This window comes from Gaeumannomyces tritici (assembly GCF_000145635.1).
Source record: "Gaeumannomyces tritici R3-111a-1 unplaced genomic scaffold supercont2.2, whole genome shotgun sequence".
Classification (NCBI taxonomy): domain Eukaryota; kingdom Fungi; phylum Ascomycota; class Sordariomycetes; order Magnaporthales; family Magnaporthaceae; genus Gaeumannomyces; species Gaeumannomyces tritici.
The window spans coordinates 423,075-448,453 of NW_008804546.1; the positions used below are offsets into that span (position 1 = coordinate 423,075).

At 57.5% G+C, this 25,379-nt stretch overlaps 7 protein-coding genes across 7 annotated transcripts; 4 read left to right on the top strand and 3 right to left on the bottom strand.

Annotated features, from left to right (window-relative positions):
• Positions 1-36: 36 nt before the first annotated feature.
• GGTG_02690 (tetratricopeptide repeat domain-containing protein) lies at positions 37-2,635 on the top strand. The gene is made up of 4 exons (XM_009220465.1): positions 37-542; positions 643-849; positions 968-1,126; positions 1,221-2,635. The coding sequence occupies exons 1-4, from the start codon at positions 165-167 to the stop codon at positions 1,455-1,457; spliced, it is 981 nt and encodes a 326-aa protein (XP_009218729.1). The 5' UTR covers positions 37-164; the 3' UTR covers positions 1,458-2,635.
• A 726-nt stretch (positions 2,636-3,361) lies between these two features.
• On the bottom strand, positions 3,362-4,062 carry GGTG_02691 (hypothetical protein; the record flags this gene model as incomplete). The annotated part of the gene is made up of 2 exons (XM_009220466.1): positions 3,362-3,394; positions 3,883-4,062. 2 exons carry the CDS (start codon positions 4,060-4,062, stop codon positions 3,362-3,364), a joined length of 213 nt encoding a protein of 70 aa, XP_009218730.1.
• Positions 3,986-10,333, top strand: GGTG_02692 (hypothetical protein). The gene is made up of 4 exons (XM_009220467.1): positions 3,986-5,670; positions 5,784-7,668; positions 7,750-8,336; positions 8,454-10,333. Exons 1-4 carry the CDS (start codon positions 5,666-5,668, stop codon positions 8,464-8,466), a joined length of 2,490 nt encoding a protein of 829 aa, XP_009218731.1. The 5' UTR covers positions 3,986-5,665; the 3' UTR covers positions 8,467-10,333.
• Positions 10,334-12,471: 2,138 nt separating this feature from the next.
• GGTG_02693 (hypothetical protein) lies at positions 12,472-13,077 on the bottom strand (the record flags this gene model as incomplete). The annotated part of the gene is made up of 3 exons (XM_009220468.1): positions 12,472-12,744; positions 12,837-12,916; positions 13,035-13,077. The coding sequence occupies 3 exons, from the start codon at positions 13,075-13,077 to the stop codon at positions 12,472-12,474; spliced, it is 396 nt and encodes a 131-aa protein (XP_009218732.1).
• A 1,659-nt stretch (positions 13,078-14,736) lies between these two features.
• Positions 14,737-16,514, top strand: GGTG_02694 (hypothetical protein; the record flags this gene model as incomplete). Its single annotated transcript, XM_009220469.1, has 3 exons — positions 14,737-16,056; positions 16,115-16,177; positions 16,260-16,514. 3 exons carry the CDS (start codon positions 14,737-14,739, stop codon positions 16,512-16,514), a joined length of 1,638 nt encoding a protein of 545 aa, XP_009218733.1.
• On the bottom strand, positions 16,470-18,974 carry GGTG_02695 (hypothetical protein). The gene is made up of 5 exons (XM_009220470.1): positions 18,388-18,974; positions 18,195-18,313; positions 17,540-18,107; positions 17,041-17,224; positions 16,470-16,945 (listed from the first exon to the last, which is right to left on the bottom strand). Exons 1-5 carry the CDS (start codon positions 18,476-18,478, stop codon positions 16,762-16,764), a joined length of 1,146 nt encoding a protein of 381 aa, XP_009218734.1. The 5' UTR covers positions 18,479-18,974; the 3' UTR covers positions 16,470-16,761.
• On the top strand, positions 18,909-24,921 carry GGTG_02696 (hypothetical protein). The gene is made up of 2 exons (XM_009220471.1): positions 18,909-19,549; positions 19,635-24,921. The coding sequence occupies exons 1-2, from the start codon at positions 19,538-19,540 to the stop codon at positions 24,645-24,647; spliced, it is 5,025 nt and encodes a 1,674-aa protein (XP_009218735.1). The 5' UTR covers positions 18,909-19,537; the 3' UTR covers positions 24,648-24,921.
• Positions 24,922-25,379: the final 458 nt, after the last annotated feature.

A 25,379-nucleotide genomic window follows, 5' to 3' on the forward strand; every position in this document is an offset into this window, starting at 1 on the left:
CAGGGGCTGATTGTGGCTGTCTGCCTAAAGAGAGAAGCTCCGTGTCCCTTCCGCACGCAAAGCAAACGTCATCTATTCCACCGGACCGATCCCGGCAGGGCATTGAGATCCACGAAATCCCCTCCGTACTTGCCTTGACCTCCTACATATCAGCAGCGGAAGCCATGGCGCCGTCACTTCTACATCCGCCCGGCGACCTGTCACCGGCCGAGGCGTACAGCCTGTACAAAAAAGCGCCTTCGGAGCTGCGCGACTCGCCAGAGTCCATCTCCGCCTCACCACTATTGTCGCTCCTCTCCGCGCCCGAGACACCCGAGCTATGGATCAAGTATGAGAACCTCCTGCAGCTATGTCTGCGAGCAGGAGATGATGTCGCGGCGCATCGGTTCTTAGAAAGGCTCGTCAAGCGCTTCGGCGACGACAACGAGCGCATGATGGCCTGGAAGGGTCTCATCAAGGAGGCGACCGCCAAGAATAATGGAGAGCTGGAGGCTGTTCTCAAGGAGTACGACTCCATACTTGCCGCCGAGCCCAACAATATCGTCAGTGTTGAAGCCCAACGTTTCGTCCATTTCTGCGCCTTCCCCTTATCGGTGACCAAACTCTGACCTGCAGACCCCCGCCATCCACACCCACGTTTAGCCTATTGCAAAGCGACGAATAGCCCTCCTGCGATCATTAGGCCGTGTCCCCGACGCAGTGTCTGGCCTTGTAGCCCTGCTAGACATGTCGCCGACTGATGCCGAAGCCTGGTCGGAGCTGTCCGACGTTTACCTGTCTCAAGGCTTGTACCCTCAGGCCATATATGCGCTGGAGGAGGTCTTGGTGCTCGTACCAAATGCGTGGAATGTCAGTGTCACACTATGCCATGTCTAGCCGGCCTGAGCCCTAGACCGACAGGATTTCGCAGGGTGGAAGACGAGACCTTGCACAAAGTGAGCTGGGCTGACCGTCTCATGCGACGCAGTTACACGCCCGGTTAGGCGAGGTATCATACATGGCTGCCACGGCCCAATCCGCAGCAAACGACACGACGCCCAAGCACCTGTCTGAGGCCACAAAGAGGTTCTGCCGCAGCATCGAACTCTGCGACGATTATCTGCGTGGATACTATGGGCTGAAGCTTGTAAGTCGTCACAAAACACACATGCGCCCCTGATACCGGCAAGGAAGCAGGGTATAAAAAGATACTGACCGCAGACATTGACCGTCTTCTGCAGGTAACTTCACGATTGTTGCAAGCGCCCATCGCGCACCGAGTCGGTGGCGATCAGGGCGATCTCAAGCTCCCAGATACGGCCACTCTGAAGCAGCTCGACGAGCTAGCCACCCAGAAGCTCGCAGAAATTGTCCGGCGGTACGCGGCAAGGGAGCCAAGCTGGCGCGGATACGACGAGGCGGAGATCAAGGCGGCCCGCGAGCTACTTGCGCTACACTCTCCCGAGGTTGCCAAGTAATTCCCGTCCATCAAGCACCCGCAACCCAAAAGCCAAGAGAAACAAAAAAAAAAAAACCAAATAAAAGACGGATCCTCGCTCCCGTCAAGGGCTTGCGAGGAGGATGCAAGGGGCATTCCCACCGAGCCGGCATGATACATGACCAAACAGTGGGGAGGGGTCGCAACCCCAGTGACAGCTGTTCCATGCCTGTCTAGATGGCATACTGCCGCCGGTTTATGTGAGTCACTTTACATCCGAGGGCGATCATGCTGTCGAAGCGCGCAATCGCCGGGCTCCCAAGTGTCGGCCCCAACGACCTTATTTTACCTACGACAGGATGAGAGGGCGGACGATGCAGGGTTGGGTCGGGTTGACTATCCCGGCGCTCCGTTTGATGTGGATACTGGGACAAAGCACTGGGACAAAGTACAGGTACATTGAGCGGGCAGAGGCAACCAGCCCGGCCAGGCCACCGGCTGTGGGTCATTGGGCATCGGGAGCTGCACGTGGCTCCACTTGGGCAAGATCGAGGGGATGGCTCGGGGGTCGGTCAGCAGTCAGCAGGCACAGGTGGGGAGAAGGCCAGGGCCGGCCGGGAGACGGCGCAGGTAGTATTGGCCAGGCGCCGCATCGGTGCTTCGCGGGCGGTGGAGCGACGGAAACAAAAAAAAAAAACATTCGAACAGAGGCTCTGTGTTCCCTACTACCCCGACCCGGCAGGCAGCGAAGGGCTGGCCAATCCGGAATCCCAGAGAATGTTCTGGTCGCCTTGTTGGGCAGAAAACAGATGATGCACTGCCCCTGATTGGGCTGCGAGACTCGCGTTTTTTTGGTCATGCAACCGCAGGCTGTGCCAGGACCCGCGGCGCTTTCATCCCGAGGTATTATTTCTTCCCGATAAGCAGCGGATGACGTACCTACTGTTCGCTCAGCTGGATGGTTCGCTCGCTGAACTGCAGGCCGTGGGTGCTCTGGGCGAGCAGACACCCAGCACTGGATGTAGGTGTTCTCATGATACCGAAGTACTTGGCAGCCCGGTAGATGAGAGGTCACATTACACACCGCAAGTGCCTTCCATGCTATGCTGTGTGTGCCTGCTGCAATATTTATTTGTGTGCCAGCTCCTTCGATCGACCACGTGTCCGGCAGCAATACAGACAGTGTGTATTAGTAGGGAGGCTTAAAGTCAACTGTGCTGCAAGCTCAAGGCTAACTCGCCCGGAGGCTGGCGGATTGAGCTCACTCATGGACCTCAATATGTCCATTGTGCCTGATTAGGCCGATTTACCGCTCAGGAACGGCGTCGATTGATTCCGACGTGACTGGACGTCGTCGATCCAACCCTTGATCCATTCCACCACTGCCAGGTGGTACCTACCTCTCGTTTCGTGGTAGCCTCAGCATCAGGTCCCGAAGCAAACCACAGCTCGGTGCTGAAGCCCACCTTGTGAGGGCGAGCCAATCCATCGCCAACCCGCCAAATTTCGACCAGCCACCCCGGCTGAGAGCACCAAACGCGCCATGCTACTAATGTGGCCTCGTACATAGGGGGCGGGCCCTCTTGACTGCAGTGGCCGGCGCAGCTGTCCAACTATAGTCTCCCTGCTGTGCAGTGCGCGATGCAACAGACGTGGACCTTGGACCGCGCCACAGCGGGCTGTGTGGGCAGCGGTTGAAGGCAAGTAGGAGAGAGGAGAGAAAAAACCATGGCCAATCCGCCTCGACCACCTGCCCACAGCCAACGTAACTCAACCAGGCGCTGCGAGCCCCAGGAGCCAACTGATCTAGTTCTTCCAATACTTCTCACATGCAGGCGGGCGGTTTGAGTGCAGTATTACGGTCTGCGCGTGTCCGCACCGCCAACAGCGATGTGTTGAGGCGTGGTGCATGCTGAGCTGCTGCTGGCTAGGTGCCTGCCTGCTTCACTCGGGCCCGCTGAATCGCTCAAAGGCACACTAAGATGCAAAGAGGACGCCTATCAGCTTGAATGGACCGAGAAAGATAAAGCAATGTCGACAAAACGGCGCAAGGCCAACCTACCGTACCCACGGAAAGTCTCTCCGATACGGTGCCCTAGCTGGGAATTGAAATGTGGCGTATTTCTTGACCGGTTTTGGAACAAATCGACCACAACATGAACCACAATCCCCCGTTTCGCCGCCATGGATGGGCTGGCCTCATCTGTCTGCAGGAGCCACACCGCGCGCCCAAGCAAACAGATTGCAAACAATACAGACACACACACCCGCACATGCCTTCCTTGGTACCCACATACACACTGCCAAGCCTAGGCCCGGTTGTCAAGCTGGCATTAAACACACATTCATTGATCGCGCGGGCTCGATATCAGGTCCCGATGATGGTTACCTCCGCTGGGACGCTGGGCTGCCCGAATGGGTAGGTAACTCATCCGCGCTGCGTGCCATTTGTCAGGTGGACACACACGGTCTAGGATGCCCGGCTCGCTCAGAATGTGGGCGGTCGTCGCTGGTGCGCCGTTTCTCCTCCATGATGGCGGCGAGGCAACTGGGAGCAGAACGAGAACCTGCGGCCGGGAGGAGGGGTCGCCAGCGTCGACGATAGGCCGGGCGATTTGGACGGGACCAATGCCCTCGCTCGCCATGCACCGCCCATGATGCCGACGTGCTTGCTTGCCCGCTCCCACACAGATCAGGTTCCCTGCCCTTCCGTGGCTGCCTGCAACCCTCCTTTCTGTTCCTCCACCTCTCCTACCCCTCCGCATGCACGGTGCTGGGGCCCATAAAACCCGCCATTATTATGTGCCAGGGCAATATTATTCTCGCGAAGGCGCCATCTCAAAGAGGCTAGCCACCCACCCGTGCTACACGTATTACGACCTAGGGCGGCATGCGGTTTACACCACAGTAACCACACACTGCTCAGAGTTTGCCACGGCACCTCCACCCTCCGCCCTCGCCCTCCATTCTCTGTTACCTCACCCAAGTCTTGTCCTCGGCCACTCTGAGGGAAGGAGCTGAACGGAAGAGCCCACTCGGGTTTGATTGTTTACGCCTGCATACCACTCCAATCTCCTTTCCTTGGTTGCCTCGTCCTGCTGTTGGCTCAGAGCTTCACAAAGAAGCATCGACAGCCAAATATTTTGACCGCTCCATTTTTCTGTTGTTTATTGTTTCCATCCCTGTGTCCGTATTTTGGCACCTGTCTACAAGCCACCGTCTTCGGGCTGAGAAAAAAAAAGCACTCTCGATTCCGTTGTTGGGCTCATTATTGTTTCAGTTCTGTCAGGACGTTCGTTCCAGGGTGCTTGTGAGCCGCCAGCTACTTGTACCGGTACACGTTCCTGTGCCACGGCTGCGAGGGCTTGTCCGAACCGCACACCGCAACTGTGCGCCGCCCACTTGACCTTACTTCCTTGTCCCTCTCGCTGTTTCCCCCTCCCACCCCCTTTCCACGCGCCCAACTAGCCGGTGCGAACCCACACCTGCCCGTCGCGCAATTTATTATTCTTGTTATTATTTTTCCTTTACCCTCTGCTAGGTTTCCCTGCGCCCCAGCAAAGCCGCCCGAGGAGGAAGATCTCTTGTTCTGGCCAAGAAAAATTAGTGGCCCTGGGCCGACCCAGACCCTCCCCATCCTGGCCCTCCGCCCTATTTTGGCTGGGCAAATATATATCAACATAGCCGGCAACGCTCCTCCGCTCGCTTCGCTCCCCGCTTTGCTTTTCTGTCCGCGAGGGGCAAACCGCCACTTCGCGACATCCGCAACAGCCACGGCCAACAACTGCTTCTGGTCACCATACCAGACTGTCTGTGACGCCTTGAAAGACATCACCCCGACCTTTTTGCGCAACCGCCCGGGTCACGCCCACGCTGTAAAGCGCGAACGAACGAATCAGTTGAGCACAAGAAGTCAAATTAGATCCGATCCATCGGTAAACAACAAGGAGCGACCGCAAGGCACACCCAGTGTGCTCACCTCGGCAATTCACGATTGGAGTCGGTCTGCCCACAAGACTCACTCTGCACCGAAATCGTCTCGCACCACGCTCGAATTAGCTGTCGAGATTCGCGCGGAGAAGACAGCCGGCGTTCTTCGCTTGCCCTGAGCAACCCTGGGCGACACCTCCCAACCCATCGGCAATCGACCCGCGACTTTTCAACGCTCTGAAGAGTACCCTCACTCCGACTTTCTGATCGCAGATCGTCGCGAGTGAAGGGTAGCCACTCCCATCGCAATCTACTCAAATGTCGTAAGTGTCTCACCGCCTCGGTCACATTTTTTTTTGCTTTGCAGCGGGCTAGAGAGATGGACTCGTTCAGCCCTAGGAGCCCCTCTTGATGGAATCAACTAACAGTGATTTAGTCATCGACAACGGACTACCGTCTCGATTCATTCCCAATCCCGTCAGCACCTCCACCCACACGGTCACGGTCACGGTCACGGGAGCTACGTAGGGAACTCTGAGGACGAGACAGAGAGCTATTCGACATCGAGCACCAGCGACGACCTGGTAGACGACGACGACGACGACGATAGGGACCTCGCACCCGACGACTCGGCCTCAAGCGCCGACTATCACTCTCACCCCGGCCCAACAAGGGAACACGTGCGCTATTCAACCCAGTCACGGTCCCGGTCCCAGTCGCAGTTCGGAAGGCAGCAGCAACCTTTGCAACCTTTGCAACCTTTGCAACCCGTACAAACCGTGCAGGCTGCCACGCCAATGAGTGACGAGGACGACTATGGCTTTGGCGGCGGCTATTCACGGGGCCCGCCTCAACACCAGAACTACTACGGTGGCCGAGGAGGCGGCGGAGGGTACCCCCAGAGCCACGCCGGCTACGCTCCCCAGGCGCACCAGGGGCACCAGGGGCACCAGGCGCATCAGGGGCAGGGATATGGCACCGCCGTGGCCCCTTACGGAGGCTACAACAATGGATATGGAGGGAATCCGTTCTCGCCGCATGGTGGGGCTCCCGCGAACAACTTCTACGAACAACAGCAGCCAGGCCACATGGTCCCCTACTCGCAGGGCTACGGCGGCTACGGTGTAGCCCCGCACAACAGCTTCCATCAGCCGCACATGCCGGGACATATGCAACAACCTTACATGTTCCACCCGCCGCCTCCCCCTACCGAAATCGCCACCAAGCCGCAAACCCCAGCGGCCCCGCCCCCTCCCCCTCCCCCAGCCGAACCCCCTAAGCCGGATCCGATGCTGGAAGCCCTGAAGAAACAGCTCGATGAGCTCAAGGCAGAGAAGGACAACCAAAAAGCTGCGGCCGAGCAAGCCGCCAAAGAGGCCAAAATACGACAGGAGGCCGAGGAGGCTTTCAGACGGCGCATGGAGGACATGAGGAAAGCGCAAGAAGAGGCTTCAAAAGCTATCGAAAAAGCCAAGGCTGAGGCGGAGCAGGCTGCCAAGGATCGGATTGAAGCGGAGCGCAAAGCCGAGGTCGAACGCCAAAGGTTACATGAGGAGACCATGAGGCGAGTGGAGCGCGAGGCCCGGGAGAAGGTGGAAAAGGAAAGGCGAGAGTTCGAGGAGCGACAAAGGTTGCATGCAGAGGCCATGGCGCGGGCGGAACGTGAGGCCAGGGCAAAGCTCGAGGCCGAAAGGGCGGCGCATGAGGAGCGGCAACGGGAGCACGCCGAGGCCATGGCGCGAGCTGAACGTGAGGCTAGGGCCAAGATGGAGGCAGAGAGGATAGCGCGTGAGGAGAAGGCCAGGCGGGAGGCCGAGGTGGCGGCGATTGCCGCAGCAAAGCTCAAGGCCGAGATCGAGGCGGCCGTGCGCGCCGAGGAGGAGGCCAAAGCAGCCAAGGCCAAAAAGGAGGCCGAAGAAGCCGCGGCCGCAGCAGCCAAACTCAAGGCTGAAATCGAGGCTGCTATCCGCGCCGAGGAGGCGGCCAAAGCAGAAAGGGCAAAGAAGGAGGCTCAGGAGGCCGAGTGGCGGAAGAAGCTCGAGGATGAGGCCAAGATCAGAGCCGAACTTGAGGCTCGCCAGAGGCTCGAGGCCGAGAAGGAGGCTGCTGCCAAGGCTGTCGTTGCCGCGGCGGAGGCGAAGGCGGTAGAGGATGCCCTCAAGAAGAAGTATCAGGAGGAGGGTGCGGCCAAGGCAGAGGCGGCAGCGGCCAAGGCTGCAAAGGAAGCCGAGGAGGCGGAAAAAGAGAAGTTGCCCATCAAGTTTAAGGATGCTGTTGGGCGCAAGTTCAGTTTCCCCTTCCATCTTTGCCAGACGTGGCAGGTAAGTCAACTCACCGGCGCTACGATGCCCCTTATCCCCATGGAGCCGCTCGGCCCACTAACCAGTGCTTTCTTGTACCAGGGCATGGAAGAGCTCATCAAGCAGGCCTTCCTCCACGTTGAAGTGCTCGGACCCTTGGTGCAGCAAGGCCACTTCGACCTCATCGGCCCCGATGGCGAGATCATCCTGCCAGCTGTGTGGGACAAGGTTATCCAGCCCGACTCGACCATCACTATGCATATGTGGCCCATGGACCGACGACCGAGCCAGCCGCCGGGGTCTCCGCCCGGCATGCCCCCACGCCCGCATGGACACCACGCTCACCCAGGCATGAGGCCGCCCAGCAGCGGCGGCGGCGTGCCTCCGCAGGGGGCTCGTAGGCCTGGCCCACCGCCCCCTCCAGGGTGGCCCGGCCACGTTCCCGGCCCTATGCCCATGGGCATGGGCGGGCCGCCGAGGCCGCCGATGCCACCAGGCATGCAAGGCATGCCTGGCATGCCTGGCATGATGAGGGGCCCTGGCCCCAACATTGTCAACGTCAGCCCCGGGCCGGGCCCGGGCGTGGTCGAGGTCATGCAGCCCCGCAAGACGAAGAAGAAGCAGGCCCCGCCGCCGAGCTTCCTTGGGGCCTTCCTTGGAGGAACCAAGCCCGTCAAGTCTACCAAGAAGTAAGCTCACTGCCAGCCCCTTTGCTGACTGCACTCGCATCATTCTTCCCTCTCCTCCATCTCCATCCCAACTGAACCCGCCGCTTCTCCATCCACTAACCTCTGTTTCTCCGATAGGAAAGCGAAATGATTCATACCGAGTCGGTCATGGTTGTCGCCTTGTTGCATCCCTACAGGATTCCATAAACGATCTCTTTTGCTCTCACAGAAAGAACATAGTCCCTCTCTGTCACCTTCCATAAGATCCTCCTCGTGGCTTATAACAAGTTGGCACTTTGTTTTCCCTTTCCTGTTTTGTACGCAGCGACCTGTTGCCTTTGGCTTTTGATACCTTTGTCGCCTTGCAATTCCCTTGTGCCACCTGGGTAGCGGGTATTTGGAAAAAGAAAAAAAAAGAAAAAAAAGACCATCCATCTCCCAAGTTTGTGCCACTGGCATCTCGACACATTGCCTCGTTGCATACCCCCTCCTCTTTCCTTCCTCAACATGCGGCTTCTTGGTGGTGTTTGACTAGACGAGTCCATGCCTCCGTCTCCTCATTCTTTCCACCACCAAATTTGGTGCCTTAAATTGGCTATTTGAAGTTGGACATGATTTCTTCAATGTTGTCTGATTATTCTCATAGCCCACCACACCAGCCTCCTCCTGTGTGACCCATACTCAACCCACAGGAAGGTCGCCACACAACGCTCACGATCGAATGACTGACACGGGGCTATTCCCGTCTGGGTGTGGCTGCGGGTGGTGCTTTTTGATTCTTCTCTAGCTTCTTTCACCGCTTTTACTCTGCGACGTGGGGATTATTTGTATTTTGAACAGCTCGTGGGCCGGCGCCGGGGCCTAAATTTCTTTCAAGACACATGAGCAGATATACCCTTCCACCTAGACAGAGCAACACTCACAAAAGGAGATAATAGCTACAAAACAAAATAAAGCCTTAAAAGCCATGTGTGTCTGTTGCAAATGTTGGGCATACTGTTTGTATCGGATAAGAAAACAACACCTCAGAGCTGCACTCGGACAAGCCAGACAGCGGATATGTCCCGGAACAGCCAGCGAGTGAGGACCCTGGCTAAAGGGCGGACTTGCCCAATTATACCATGACAAAAAAAAAGTCTCGGCAAGCCAATGTTGCACGTGTAAAAGCGGCGGCGACAGGGCCGCGGCATGCGTTGCTACCCCGCGTGCGGCCAGGTCGGTATGTACGCACCCGTCTTCGCGCCGTCCCTGGGTGCCTTTCGACTGGTAAGAAATGGAGGACCAATCACCCTGCTCTCGCTCTCTCGAACCCAGATTTTGCCAGCTCTCAGCCCGTGCTACCCGAGTCTAGTCTGTAGTGACGGGGAGCCTTTCACGGTGCGGGTTTTGCTTGCCCATCAACGGCGCCCGCTTTCCCAGCAGCTGAAATCCCGGACGGGAAAAAAAAGGACCGACAAAACGACGAAACGGACGGGGAAGAGGTTCCATGGCAGGGGGCAATTTGCCGCGAATGACAAACACAGTGGAAAGGCCGCTGATAGGAGGTCTTGGCTCGGGTCAATATGAACGCACAGGTTCTGCAATCGTGCGGCCTGCCCCAAGAGTTCCGTGGGCCACCTGAAACATTTGACATTGGAAGTCCCCACGCGGGGGGGGGTACTTTCTGAAGCTTTCCAAGCCCGATACGGAAGGCTTCAATGCGTTGCTTAGTTCTGGTGACCGAAAGAGATGGTCGAAATGAAGAGAGAGGGATTGACACCGACCCGTGGCGGACGCTGGGCCGAATGAGGATGAGGAAAAGGTTCCTCGAACGCGAGGCGCGGACGAGATCTTGGAGCGAGAAGGAGAGCGAGCGACGGTTTTAACTGAAGAAAGGAAAAAGAAAGGAAAGGAGAGGATGGACCAAATTTCGATAAAAGGATAGAAAACAAAAGGCTTCACACAGCCCTTGATGGAAAAGATTTTGTCCTGGACAGGTTTGTAATGGATGGTTCTCTGGATGATGTTTAATGTGTTTTGGGAGAAAAAGTTCTGGGAAAAGGACTGGGAATGTCAATACAGCTTTTTTTCTCCCCAATCGGGATTTTCAACAAATTTTAAGGCCTCCTTCCTGGCCTGCTCAAAATGCTTACCGAGCTCGGTCGGGAAAAGGAGTGACAAAGCGCGGGCTCCTCAGCGGAGCGAAAAGGAAGGTGTTTGGGGCAGATGTGGTAATTTAAAGTTCTGGATAAAAGGAAAGTTTTGGAGTGTCGTTGGCTGGATGTTGGTCGGATGGCAGCTGATTAAATTGGCGTGTCAGGTTTGGCGCCGGCGCCAAATAGCTTGGAGGTTAACTTGAGGCGACGTGATGTGGCAGATGTGTGGCTTGCCAGGGCGATTTGGAACTTCCAAAATTTTGGAAAATTTTGGAAGGTTTGAAATAGCGGAGGGAGGGGGGCTTCGGAAACGATTTGAGGCGCTATGTGCGACGATGGGACGGCTGTAAATTGACGAGTTTTGCCTTGTCCAATTCCGGATCAACGGTAAGACAGGATCTGCTCAAAAGGAAGGGTTTGCTGTTAAGCAGCCAGTTGAAAAGGAAGATGAAATTTATTGGCTTGTAGCAGGGCAGGTTTTCGCGGGATCTTGTGATGCGACCGATAGAGCGGCCGAATGAGGTTTTGACGCGACCGTAAAAAACACCAAAGATGACTGGCGATAGTGGTTTTCTCGGCTTCAATTGCTCGTTATACGCAGGCAAGGTGGGAAGCTGGTACTCCGTGTAATCCCTGCCTAGATCGCCATAAAACGAATGGGCGTGCAAGGTGGTCAAAAGTGCGGTGTGAAGGGCCGATCGGTGCGATAGGCTAAAGTAAGTGGGTTTAGGGCCCGTGCACCACCGATGAGTCATCCCATCCTGACAGTTCCTAGGACAGCTTCTTCGCCCTATATCCGTTTCGCCCTTCAGCTCGTCCAGCTTCCCATGCTACAAAGCCTCCACATTCCATCCAATGGATTAAGGCATGCCAGGCCAATCCAACGGCAGAATAACCACACCTTTGGAAATGCCACCATCGTTTAGAAAAGCCACGTGCCAATGCTTTCAAAAAATAAAAATAAAAGAGAGAGAGAAAAAGGGCAGCGCGGTGCAAAAGACCCAAGTGGGTGTTTGCTATTCCCAGATATCCACCCTCATTAACCTATCCTATAAAATGAGGCAGAAAATATTTACCAAATCCACTTCAGTTACCATCCCAGACACGACGAAAGGAAGCCTATCGGAACTTCGACTCCGTGCTAGACAGACTCGAGCAGCGCCGCGCCCGCGACCCTCTGTTGAGATTCCCATCAGTCCAGGAGCGGGATGAGCTTCGAGGTCACGGTCCTCCATGAGAAAACCACTTGAATCCAGAGGTCATCATCAGGGCGAGCTCCCTCTTTCTCGCTGCCAAACGTGCGTTTGCACGAACGCCGACACTGTGGGGCCAGGCTTGGCCAATTGCCGTGCGAGGAAGTTTAATTGTGGGCTATACCCCCACGTAGCACTCCTCGCCCAGCGTGATGGAAACGTCTCAAGCAGCTGCTGAAGGACAGCCCCTACATCAAGCGGACCAAGGACCGGATCCAGCTGAGCAGGATTATCTGCACGTAGCCCTGGTAGTCCACTCGGCGTCCTCGGCCACCGTGCCAGAAAAGAGTGCTAAATGCTTTCTTCGGCTCGCAGTCGCGGCTTGGCTCGTTGGGTCTAACACCGCAGAGCTGTTCCGCGCGAGGGTTGCAGCATCAAGAAGATTTCCTACTGCTCTAACGTCGGAGCACTATACGTGCAAATGTGCGGCGAGCTTGCCCATACTCTTTACACGCATGACCTCGTCGATTCTGGAAAGGACGTCGAGGACTGGGTCAAAAGCAAGCTTGCATATATACTAACCAAGGTTCAAATCACATTCCGTCTTGCAGCGTAAAGGGAATATAGAGATCTGTAGCTGGGTGTTTGACTTCGGACAGGGCGGTGAGAGCAGAGACAGCTGACGAAAGCAGCAACATAAAGCCTACACGAGCCCTGTCCGTGTCGCTGGAGAGGTTGTGTGCACAGCCAGCCACGGGTGCATGCGCAGTAAAGTGGCCGACTTATCGCTGGCCAACACCGCCAACACCATGCGGCGATTCCCGATGTTCAACAGATGTCCGGATGATCTCGGCGTTTGTCCTTAAAGCCTCCGTGGTCAAGGATATGCTCTTCGTCGTCAATGTTCAGCGTGGCCGTGCATACAAACCAAGTGACGTTTCGTGTCAGCAGACGGCGGACGTTGTGCAGGTGGGTGAAGTCGGGCCTGAACTCGCGCCAGTCATCAATGTTGTGCATCTCGCCGATCGCAAAATAGGATGGTATATCCGCGAAAATCAGCTGATCGCATGGCGGCTTTGAAGCCCGGGCTGAGGGCTTGCTCTGGGGATAGGAGGCATGGAGGATATGGGGGTATATACCGTCCCTGACCTCATCCCACCCATTTTTCTCCTTGTTGTTCGTCTGCCACTAACCGGGTGTGTCGCCGTGCAAGGCTGAGGGAGCGAGGTCACGGGATGCCTGACGGTCCTGGGGGTATAGATATCTGGTGCAGCTTTGAGAAAAGGAAGGAGTTAAATATGCGTATGTCAAGGATGCCGCTGGTCAGGTACCCTCCAACCGGAGATGTTGTCAATGCATTTGAGAGCCTCTATTCTTGTATACATTCTTACCAACTCGTTTCGTATCCACCGAGTGTCCCTCTAGTCTCATCATTTTTGCCACCGCCGTCTTGGACACGACAGTACAATCTGCAGTACTCTCGTGCCGGCCTGACACAGATAAGCTTGATGAATTCTTGCCCAAACTTTCCTACGCCCCTTGTGCCAAGATGGGAGGCGCCGGGAGCATCTCGAAGCAACAGCCCGCTTAAGATGCCGCGGTTACCAGCTATTAGTTCAAAGGAACCTAGCAAGACGCCCCCGACTGAGCGGTGTCTGCCCCGGCCGTTACTACTAGAGGTGCCGGCGAGCTCTACAGGCCTGAGTCTGATTCGGCCCCATCCAAAGCTGGGCCTCAAAAGAAAAACGCCAGGAGGGGACGGCTCTCGGGCGACAGAGACCACAGGAAAGTAAAATCACGGGTACTAACAGGTCTGGAGTAACGCGACGGGCAGGACAGGACAATGCCTTGCTTTCCCATTTGATGAAAACATTTCGTGGAGGCAAGCCGGAAGCCGATATGTTGAGAGAAGAAGCTCTTGGTTGTTCATGAAAGCAAAGGGTCACAACTTGCTCACCCTGTCAGATGGGAGGGAGCTAGTCCTTTTCTAGGCCATTTGTAGATTGGTCGTTCGAGATTGCGATAAAAAAAAGCCTGACTGGTGCTCCTTTGCCTCTGTTGTCATAGATCAAGGCGTTTGGCACGCGGTACGGTGTTGGACGATCTCATTGAGCGTCGAAGCGCAAAGAGGAGGATTTCGTAAGATCCTGCCGCGATGCCCACAAGAACTCACAACCACAACGCAGTACCATACTCAAACCACGGGCAACAAAATCGAGACATCCGTCAATGGAGCCCGTTCGGAGAGAGTAGACAGACACAGCTCCAAACCCACACAGGTGCTTGGTCAGACTAGTGGAGGATATACCGGCTTCTTGCAAGGAATCCTACTGCTAGATAGGTACATAGCGAAGAGTGTCGATTTTGTCAGAAAGCAGAAAATGGCCGTAAAGCTCGGATCACACAAGGGGAGATTGGAAGTGGAGACGCCCCCAGACTTTTATTTGAGGCCACCGGCAACCTACGCTGGCCAACATAGTAGAGTGCTAGGGTGCCTATGGCAGCTTATCTACGGCTACAAATATGAACAACATGAGAATCCCTTATTGGCTTCCAGCTCGCTGTTATTGTTGCTATCCATTGCTTTGGATTGGCAGCAATTGGGCGGTACCTCCTAAGTTGCCAGAAAGGGGTGTTGAGTTCAGGGTAGGTGCGAGCAGGGAGGGCTAATAATTGGAACTGCATATCCCTCCACTGGAGAAAGGCCAAGATAAACGAAAAGAAAATGGGGGCGAGTTTACACCAATGCAGACAAGTCCCAAACCTACTAGACCAACTAATACAGTTCAAAATACCTTCTCCCTTACCGCGGCGGCAGTAGCCGTCAGGGATGGGCAGTCTAAATTCTGTGACGTGTTTGTGACAGGACGAGGAAGCTGCAGGTCCTTGATCCATTGACCACGTCAACAGGACGTTGCTAGCCGACTTTGGTAGTCCAAGGCTCGGGTGTAACAGGCCGGACCCGATGTAGAGGGAGATATGGATATGGGATAACATAATGGAACCCGGCAGTTTCGTCTCACATAAAATGATCGTCCTTAGTATCCCACCCCTTCTTCTTCCATTTCTTGCATCCAAGCCCACCACGACGCCATGGGTGCCGAGAAATTACAGCCCGACGTTGAACAGACGTCCCTGCCGACCTCAGGCGACGCCGCGACCGACGACGAGCCGCCGTACAGCGTCTTCTCAGCGGGTGAGAAGTGGCTGCTGGTCTGCATCGTGGGGCTGGCCATGCTCTTCTCGCCGCTGACGGCCAACATCTACTTCCCGGCCATGGCGCAGCTGCGGGCGGACCTGGGCGCGACGGAGCAGGAGATCAACCTGACCGTCACGGCGTACCTGGCACTGCAGGCCGTGGCGCCCGTGCTGCTGGGCGACCTGGCCGACTCGCTCGGGCGGCGCCCGGCCTTCCTGGCCATGTTCTCCGTCTACACGGCGGCCAGCGCGGGGCTGGGGGCGCTGCGGCGGGGCGGCGGCGGGCTGGGGCCGCTGATGGCGCTGCGGGCGGCGCAGAGCGTCTGCAGCGCGGCCGTGGCCGTGTCGTACGGCGTCGTGGCCGACGTGGCCACGCCGGCCGAGCGCGGCGGCATGGTGGGCGCCGCCATGGTGGCCGTCAACCTGGGCCCCGCGCTCGCCCCCATGCTCGGCGGCGGCATCCTGGCCGCGTCGGGCGGCGACTGGCGCTGGATCTTCTGGTTCCTCGTCATGTGCGGCGGCGCCGTCCTCTCATTGGTCGCTTGCGCGCTGCCTGAGACGGCACGTGGCATCGTCGGCAATTCCGCGGTCGTTCCTCGATCCCTGTGGCGCCGCCCGCTGGCGACCGCCTGCTGCGGGATTCGAGTCCCGGCTGCCGCGAGGCTAGCCGCTCCTGGCGGTGGTGGTGGTGGTGCCGTTGGCGGTGCCGTTGGTGGTGCCGTTAGTGCCACTCCTGGCGCTGCCGTTGCCCCTGCTGGGCCCAACCCCGCCTCCACACCCCCTCCTCCTGCTTCTACTACTGCAACCCCACGGCGGAGGCTGCCCAACCCGCTTCGTTCCGTCCGGCTACTGTTCTACCGAGACTCCTCCCTGGTACTACTCGTCAGCGGCGTCTTCTACATGGTCTACTACTGCCTCCAGGCCTCCATAGCGACCCTGTTTAAGCGCATCTACGGCTTCGACGACGGCGTCATCGGTGCGTGCTACCTTGCAGTCGGCTCGGGCGTCGTCTTGGGCGGCTACCTCAACGGCCGGCTGCTCGACTGGAACTACAAGACCACGGCGCGGGAGGCCGGGATCGAGGTGGACCGGAAGCGAGGGGATGACATGAGCAGGTTCCCCATCGAGATGGCGCGCCTGCGGTCGATGCAGGCCCTCCAGTTCGCCCACCTCGTGGTCCTTGTCGGGTACGGCTGGGCGCTGGAAAAGGCGGTGGTACGTCAGCCCGACACCTCCCGGACTCGGTCTCTTATCTAACCCGAGCCCCATCCAGCACGTAAGCGTCCCGCTCATACTGCAGTTTATCCTCGGGTTCCTTCAAACCTGTATTGTTCAGGTACGTGGGTCACCCGGCTTACCCTTTTGGCCGAAGCCGCTATCTCAGGGGGTTTGTTTTTTTGTTGACTAGTACACGACAGACCGGAAACACTCTGCTGGTGGACATTTTCCAGGAGAGCCCCAGCGCGGCCGCTGCCTCGGGCAACATTGTGCGCTGCGGCCTATCGGCCGGCGGCATTGCTGCCATGGGGCCGCTCATGGCCGGGATAGGGCCTGGCTTTTTCTTCGCCGCGCTTGCCCTCTTCGGGACAATATGTGGTGTTGCAGGGACTCACGTGCTGTTGATCAAAGGCATGCAATGGAGGCTCGACAGGACTCCTCTCGGGTGCCTCTGAGCTCTCTCGCATGCAGCTCCTTCAGTATCGGCGCCATAGGCTTACATATTTACAAGGGTGAAATCCCGAGGGCTATTTCCAGTTCCGCGGCTGCTACTGGCAGGGCCCGTGGGGGGCGCCCAGCGGGACTTATGCAAGGGGATGGGAACGAGAGGATCACGAGGCCAACAGAAATTTATCCCGCACGAGAAAGAGAAGCGGTAGATCGACACGCCCTGAAACACCCACAGCCCACCCGACAGCCCGCCTATGCCCCGACTGCAGGAATAGGCATGGCTTCTATCACACGGGGCTGGACGGCATTAGCGCCCGGAGCGGCGGTGTGCTCGCCAGCTGCCTGCGAGTCGAGCTCACCCCCGGCCCGCCTGGCCAGGTACCCGTCATACCCTTCCCCATACTCGGCGACCAGGCGTCGCATCCCCTCAATGGCACTTTTTTTTTTCGTGGGTAACAGTCAGTACAGGTCCCTCCCAGCGCAAGGCAGAACATTTAACCGGGCTTAGGATCCGATTTCGGGTGTGCTTACAGTCCCCTGATGGCCTTGTTGGCGGACCACAGAACCGAGACGGCGAGGTCGCTCCTCATGGCATAGAGCATGTTTCGGCCGTCCTTGTCCTCGGTCGGTTCCGATGCGCCGAATTTGTCAAAGTAGTATTTGACGTGCGCTTGGCTGGTGCGGTAGCGGGTGGCCCGCCACATTGAGAAGTCATCTGACGCATAGCAAGTCAGCCCATGCCCTTGACGTACGTGGCGGCCCCATGTAGCTGCACCCCCCGGATGTCCAATCGACAGGGGTTTCGGCAGCGCGTGGGGGGAGCCAAGGCAAAGAAGGTTTGGCAAGAGGAAGAGGAGGAGGGATGCGGGAGGAGCGGCACCAGGGAAAATGGGGCGAGAAATGGGAATGCGGGAAGGCCGGAAGCAGGGCTGAGGGCTGTGTGGGAGAGGGAGAATAGGGAGAGGGGAGAATGGATATGAGTGGACGGGTGCAAAACAAATAAACGCCCAGTGGTGGCTTGTGCACTTACATTCGTGGTGCCCGTAGAAGCAGCCGGGGTCGTACAGCACCGGCTCCATCGTCTCGGCGTCTATCGACACGTTTCCGTGCCAGAGGTCGCCGTGCACCAACGAGGGCCGGATGCTGCGCCCCTCGGTCTCCATGGGCCGCAGGAGGCGGGGGATGACCTTTTCCAGGACCGCGGCGCTAAGCTGCTCGAGCTCCTCGTGCGGCCCATGCGTGGCCAGCTCGGTCTTCATGAGCTCCCGCATGTTGCGGGTGAAGTACTCCTCCCACGTGTCGCACCACCTGTTGTCGTTGGGCAGGCGCCCGCAGAAGGTGGTCGTGTGGAAGCCGAACCTGCCGTTGGGGCTCGTCTGGCCGTGCAGCTGGCCGACGAGGTCGACGAGCTCCGATATGGCGGGCAGGTCATCGTCCAGGTAGCGGAACTCGGCGATAAAGAAGGAGCGGGACGGGTCGCGTGCGCAGAGGCCCCAGGCGACGGGGTTGGGGATGTTTTCCGGGATGACGGCGCGCATCGCCTTGAGACCTTCATATTCACCTCTTGCGATATCACCAGCCCTTTCGGTGGTATATACCTAGTGGTATCCGGGTAGGTGGAGAGATGGGGGATAGGTCAGCCTCTTGCTTTGTTTGCTGGCTGCATGAAGAGGGAGGAGCCCAACCTTCAAAAAGTAGGACTGTTCCGAGCCATCGGACAGGACAGTATCGATCTTACTGTTGAATGCCCAGAAGCTCGCACCACTCGTGGCCGCCCATTCGATTGTGAGCCCTTGCGGTAGAGCTGCTCAAAGAGGCCAATGTCAGCGTCAAAATCCTGTAAAAGAAACTGGAAAACAGCCATCTCTGGATACGGACCCTTGAGCACATTCTCATCGATCTCGGTCCCCTCGTACTGGTCCTCCTCCGGGATCGTTGGCACCACAAACTCGGGGTCGATGATAACCATGGTTCCCACCCCGCCAGCTCAACTGGCCGAGAGCCTGGAAGTCTGGAGTCTGGAGTCTGGATGGCGAATGTGGTCGGGCACACAGGCAGATGTGGGTGTTGGGCGATTGGGTGATGCCCGATGGACGCTGTCTCGCTGGCTTTTGGGACCTTCTGCGTCCTGCAGGCAACGCAGCAGCGAGGGCAGGACCGCTTAATATACCGCAGACGCATGTAACCACTGCCTCCCAGAGAGGCAGACTATCCCGGATGAGTGGTTACATGACAGCCGAGCGACATGTCACGGTCCAATCGCGGCCGCATCATAGCCCGAGCCTAATGTGCGTTGATCCCAGCCCCTCTCATCGTCACCCTGCCGCGCCCTGTTTTTATTTTTTTCGATGCTCCCTGTCTTTTTTTTGCTGTGTCAGCGCTCTGGCCAAGTCGCAACAAGCTGCAACGGGCTGCAACTCGTCAGACCACAAAAAAAAACCCCTCGCGACGCATTCGCTGGCCTGCCAGCCCGATGAGTGGGGAGGGGATAACAGTGGTAGTGGTTGGGAGCGGGAGGCGATCTTTTTTCAATGTGCCAGTCCCCCCCTGCCGCCCTCGTTGCCACCGCCCTTCGACTGTTGATGCGCAAAAACACAACATGGCGCTCTCTTACAAGCACCTCGGGGATCTTTCCCGCGCACAGCAGACACGGATCGAATCTAGCAGGACGAGAGTTGCAGGCTAGACAGCCGCCTCACGAGCATCGGACCATCTTTTTCTTCACTACCATATTTCACCATTTACACCTATTTGCATCTTGCAGCAGGCCCTGCCCCTCAAATCGTGTCCCCTCGTTCTAGCCAAGCCCGCGTATAACGGAAAGCCAGTGCTACCTTCTCTGCCCGCAACACCGCCAAAGGAAGAGACGGACTGTGGTATAATATCAGGGAAAAGAGCAGCGCAAAAAGCAGGAGAGAAGTAATAAGAGCAGGGAAGCAATCACAAAGATTGGAAACAAAAAGTACAGGAAAGAGCAGAGGCAATCAGCCCCTGCCGTCTTTTATTGTCGTGGACCAGCCCGCCCAGGATGGAGTCTCGAGTAAGCGCCATCCCTTATTGCAGCACCACCTGACTCGCCAAACCACACCCGATTGACACTGGCGCCTTCCCGATATTCCCAACAGCCTCGGAACGAGCCTCGCCCAGGCCTCCTCAGCGAGAGGCATTCCTTCCCTCTCCAGACGCCGTCGCTTTCAGTCTCGGGCATCCGCAGAGGACTGACTCGCGGCTTCAGCTTCCAGCGAAGAAGCACCATCGCCAGCGCCAGCGTCACCATATCGTCTGGCTGCACCAACGCCAGCTCCGACGTCGCCTTCCAGGCCGACACTTGGGGCCCGCTCGGCCTTAATCTTCTGCACTCGCCGCCCGAGCCCCTGATCGACTTCATCTTCGTCCACGGCCTGCGCGGCGGCTCCATCAAGACATGGACCAAGGGCGGCGACCCGCGCCTGTTCTGGCCCCAGGCCTGGCTCCCCCGTGACCCAGACCTCCAGCACGTCCGCATCCACTCGTACGGCTACAACAGCGACTGGGGCGATAACAAGCATGACTTCCTGGACCTCGATGACTTTGGCCGCTCGCTGTTTGGCGAGATGTCGACGTCGCCGCACCTGAGGCGCGACAAGACGCCCATCATCCTCGTCGGTCACTCCATGGGCGGCCTGGTCATCAAGAAGGCCTACCTCTTCGCCCAGCGTGACAGCCAGGCAACGGACCTTGCTTCGAGGATCCAGTGCATGTTCTTCATGGCCACGCCGCACCGCGGCAGCGACTCGGCCAAGCTACTGAACAACATCCTGCGTGCGAGCGCCGTCCACAACAGCAAGGGGTACATCACCGACCTCATTCCCAACTCGTCGCAGATTTCCAGCATCAACGACGAGTTCAGGCACTCGACCGACTCCCTTCAAATCTGGTCCTTCTACGAGACCGTCAGGACCAAGCTCGGCACTAGTAGCGCCGCCATCGTTGGCAAGGAATCTGCTATCATGGGACACAAGCAAGAGATAGTGAACCCGTTGTATGCCGACCACAGGAATATCTGCAAGTTCGACAGTCCCGCAGATCCAAACTACGCTTTCATCCGGAACTCGTTGGTAAAGGCCACCGAAGACGTCCTTGGCGACATATTCACTGAAAAGGCGGACGAGACTAGGGTCGAGATCAGCTTGCTCGAGACGTACCTGCACATCACCCACGACCCCGAAGACGACATACTCAACATTGAGTCCAAAAAGATTCCAGGGTCTTGCGAATGGCTTCTGGAAACACCATCTTTCCGGGACTGGAGAGACGGGGATTCGGCAAAGCATCCACTGCTATGCTACTGGCTGACGGGCCAGCCGGGCGCAGGGAAGTCGCTCTTGACGTGCCACACCATCCGACACCTGCAGGACGACCTCGGCGTGGATACATGCTACTACGTCTTCCGACATGGGCGGCGGGGGCAGCAGACTGCCAGCAGCATGCTCCGTGCCCTTGCCTTTCAGATGGCCATGTTGCACCCCGCCGCCCGTAGGGCCTTGGTTTCCATGAGCGAGGCAGGTGTCACGTTCGACAAGGACGACGAACGAACCATCTGGAAGAAGATATTTGTCAATGGAGTCCTGTCGCTCCCAATCCCCTCGGCACAGTATTGGGTTATCGACGGGCTCGACGAGTGCATCAATGCAGACCGACTCCTGTCGTTGCTCTGCAGCCTGCAGCCTGAGCCCGACCGCATTTCCCTGCGAATCTTCTTTAGCTCCCGCCGACTACCGGACCTTGAAAGGCACTTCTCCCGCTTCGACACCGATGAGCGGCTTTACCGCCATCAAATCAGCTTCGAGGACACACGGGCCGACATTCAGCGCCTCGTAGAAGACAGCTCCGACAGCCTTCCTGTCGAGCCGGAGAGACGGGCTGAGCTTGTTGAGAAGTTGGTATCCCGATCTGACGGTGCCTTCCTCTGGGCTGACTTGGCGCTTGATGAGCTTGGCAAGGTCTTTGACGAGGACGAGATCAACGAGGCGCTGGACCAGGTTCCCCTTAAGATGGAATCACTGTACACTCGCATTCTTGAGGATATGGAAAACAACAGGCGCCATATCAAGCTAATGGCGGCACTCCTCGAGTGCGCGGTTTGTAGCACGCGTCCGCTCAAAGTTGACGAACTACAAGCCTGCCTCTCTTTACAGCTCGGCTCACGGGTCCTCAATATCGAGCGCATCATCGACGAGTTGTGCCCCCAGCTTCTCCGTGTCGATCCCCACGGGAACGTGCAGCTCGTTCACGCAACCGTCGGCGACTTCCTCCTGAGCGACGACTGCACATCCGCCTTTCAGCTGCAAAAGAGCGCCGCACACGCAGACCTAGCCACCGTCTGCCTTGGGTACCTAGTCGAAGATGAGATGCGCCCACCCCGCCACCCTGCGTTTGCATCCAAGGCCTCCGCCAAGGTAAAGGTTAGGTCGGCGTTTGCCGACTACGCCTGCACTTCGTGGTCTGAACATCTAGCGCTGTCGTCTTCGGCTTCGGACGAACTGTTCCTCCTCTTGGACAAGTTTTTCCGATCCAACGTGCTGTCGTGGGTAGAGCATGTCCTCCGCCGGAAGGGCAACCTCTACCACCTGGCAAGAGCATCGAGGAATCTGCAGAGGTACCTCGATCGGAGGGTGAAGCACACGTCTCCTATTGGGAAGCAATTCAGCAACATACAGGCTTGGCAGACGGACCTCGCGCGCATCGCACTCAAGTTTGGCACCAGTCTGCTCGAGGACCCTTCGGCAATTCACTTTGTCGTCCCTCCCTTGTGTCCTACCCTCTCCGGCATACATCGCGAGTTTGGCAACAGTGCCAAGGGGCTCCATTTGGCCGGAATCACCAACGAGACCTGGGACGACTGCATATGCTACATCGACTATCGCCTTGGGCGTGCTGTGTGTCTGACGGCTTGCGACGGCTGGTTCGCCATAGGTATGAAGTCGGGACACGTCAAGCTCTACCGACAAACTGCTTGCGACCAAGCTGCCCAGCTCGACCACGGCGAGCCTGTCAGGTGCTTGAAGTTTGACCATGCCTCACGGCGGCTTGTGTCCTTTGGCTTCAGCAAGATGAAGATGTGGAAGATTGACGACGCAACCTGTTTATGGACCGTTGCTCGCGATTCCAAGAGCCTTGTGACCACGGTCACTTTCACCGAGGACGACAGCTCGCTCCTTACGGTTGACAAGCACGGCAACATTGCGGCCTTTAGCGCCAAGTATGGCATCAGGATTGACGAGCCGAGCACCGCTCAAACCTTGACACACAGACGCGGCACCCGGCAGGTCATCTTGGACGCCGACATCTGTCCCAATGCCGAGCTGCTCGTGATCGCGCACCGGGGCAGACCTCCACAGATCTGGGGACTGCAGCCAGACGTTATGATTGGTGTTTGCAATCTCCGGCGGGATACCCCAGGACACCCCATCATGTCAGTTTCCGAGGTCCTCTTCAACCCGAACCCGGCCATCGAGCTATTGGCCGTATCATATCAGGACGGCGAACTTGCCATCTTTGATCGCTGGGCGGAAGAGGAGCACGAGCTCAAATCAGTGGCTGGAAACGCGTTGGCGCTCTCCTCGAGCCCTGACGGACACACCCTGGCGACTGGGGACGCCCATGGGGTCATAAAGCTTTGGGACTTTGAGACCTTGTCACTCATGTACTGCATTCGCTCCAACGAGACCGAGGTGCGGTCACTGGCCTTCAGCGGCGACGGCAGCCGCCTTTACGACATCCGAGACACCAAGACCAAGGTCTGGGAGCCCTCAGTGCTTCTACGCAAAGCCGCGACGGAGGAGTCGAGCATCAGTGATTCCGTGGCGGCACTAATCCCAGCTGTCGACGCGCCTGTCAGCCAAGAGACCCTCGATGTGACGCACGTTATCGCCCCGCCAGGTGCCGGCTGTATCCTCGCTGGTCGCAACGATGGAGCCGTTGCCGTCGGCGACCTGCACACCGGAATCATTGCTTCCTCGCCGCTCTATACACATCCCAAGGGCACATACGTCACCAAAATCGCTTGGAACAGTTCCCTCATCGCGAGCGCCGACTCGGATCGTCAGGTCGAAGTGCGCGCCATTAGAGACGGAAGCCAACCGGGGTCTCCAGCACCTTGGTCCGCGGACCAAACGCCCATCTATGAAACTAAGCTCGATGGGCCCCTTCTGACCTTGATGCTCCACCCAGACCAGCCGTTGCTGTTGATTTCCTTGGGTCTCGAAACAAGGCTGGTGGACCTGGTATCAAGAGAGGAACGCATACTTCGTTGCGAGCACGATGACGACCCGTTCCGCACCTGGGCCTGGGTTACCTTGCCGCATGGACCTGTTTGCGTCCTTGGTGCTCGCGCGCACGAAATCGACGCATTCACCTGCGAGCCAGGGCCTGAGATGACCCTGTTCTACAGATGGGGAGTTGCCGCCAAAGACGCTGAGCCGGCGGCAATAGAGAACATCGCGGTCGACAAATCAGGCAGCTGTATTGCCGTCACTCTAGAGGGTGATCTTCAACACCCGGAAGCGCCCAAGCTGCTCCTCTACCGAGCCTCGGCCATCGGCGCTGCCCTCGAGACAGGCGACGGTCCGAAAGCCGAGACGGCTGCGGGAGACATTTTGGGGCAACTTCCAAACCGAAGCGTCAAGGCCTTCTACGGCTTTTACGGCGACCGTGTTGTCTTTCTGGATCACGACCTCTGGGTGCGCTCCGTCGCCACCGCCGTCTCCATCCCGCTCGGCCCTAGACGGGTGAGGCGAAGGCGCAGCACATTCAGCAGCAGGAGCACCGAGGAGCCAGCATCCAACGGACACTTCTTCGTGCCACGCGAGTTCATCAGCACGAGCAACGGGGCGGACCCTGTCTTGACGGTCGACGGTGCCGTCATCTTCCCGCAGGAGGGGGAGCTCGGCGTCATCCGAAACGCGCTAGAGTGGACATTTGGCAACTCCACGGGCGACGACCAGCAGATAAGCTCGCACTCTCCCTCCTCCTCTTCTACGGCCGGGTCGGGGTCCGCCCGGATGAGGAGGCGCAGTGGGACCAACAACTCCAACTCCCTGGGGCGAGTATCCGGGAGGAGAGCCTTCAACACAGCGATTAGAACTCCCATAGCGTAGGGTGCCGCGTGCTTTCGTCGATGGCAGTTGGTGGTGCATACCTTGGTTGAACACTCCCTCCATCTCTGTCCAGGCTCAAATAAGAATGTATCCTTGAAACCTAACTCAATGTATATGTGTGCCTGTTGGTTCGGTCTTGGAACCGAAGTTACGATATTCTCACCAGCAACTATAATTCCTGGTTTTGCCCAATCACGTCGAAAAATTGACGTCCCATCACTCACAACCTCAGTCGTGTCAAGACTACCCCAGAATGGACAGTGTAATTGCTCGGCGTTTGAGGCTCTCGTGTGTTTGTCGGTGTTAATCCGATATAGGGGGGTATATCTGCGATGCTATGCTACCCCAACTTTCCTAATGGGTATGATACCTAAGCCTGGAACCCTTGGTCCGGGACGGGCTCGGAAGGGGTTTTTTTTATGGTCACTAATCGAGAACATGAAACTTGCACCACAGTTGCCGCCCCAGCCCCTCGCTCTCCCTCCTCGCCTCCCCCTCCCTACCGCTGAAAACTTTTCTTCCCCTTTTGGTCCATTTTCGGTTTTTGTTTTGTCGATTTTCGGCCCAAACAGAATGCACCAAGGAACATGGAAGCCCTCTAGCAATTGAGTTTTCCGTCTAGCCCCCCCCCAACGCGGAACGCATCATGTCAAAAAAAAAAAAGTCCCCCAGCCCACCGCAGCGGATCTCCCCGAACAATGTCGGGCGAAGCGCGCCCACAAAAAAAAAGAC

Bases quoted from the DNA above. Each gene is read 5' to 3' on its own strand.
- GGTG_02695 (XM_009220470.1), bottom strand. From the start codon at position 18,478: ATGGTTATCATCGACCCCGAGTTTGTGGTGCCAACGATCCCGGAGGAG. The intron at 18,314-18,387 runs GTCCGTATCCAG...CTCTTTGAGCAG, and splicing joins CGATGAGAATGTGCTCAAGG to CTCTACCGCAAGGGCTCACA. The intron at 17,225-17,539 runs GTAAGTGCACAA...GCTATGCGTCAG, and splicing joins CTTCTACGGGCACCACGAAT to ATGACTTCTCAATGTGGCGG.
- GGTG_02690 (XM_009220465.1), top strand. From the start codon at position 165: ATGGCGCCGTCACTTCTACATCCGCCCGGCGACCTGTCACCGGCCGAG. The intron at 543-642 runs GTCAGTGTTGAA...ACCCACGTTTAG, and splicing joins CCGCCGAGCCCAACAATATC to CCTATTGCAAAGCGACGAAT. The intron at 1,127-1,220 runs GTAAGTCGTCAC...CGTCTTCTGCAG, and splicing joins GATACTATGGGCTGAAGCTT to GTAACTTCACGATTGTTGCA.
- GGTG_02692 (XM_009220467.1), top strand. The intron at 7,669-7,749 runs GTAAGTCAACTC...TTCTTGTACCAG, and splicing joins ATCTTTGCCAGACGTGGCAG to GGCATGGAAGAGCTCATCAA.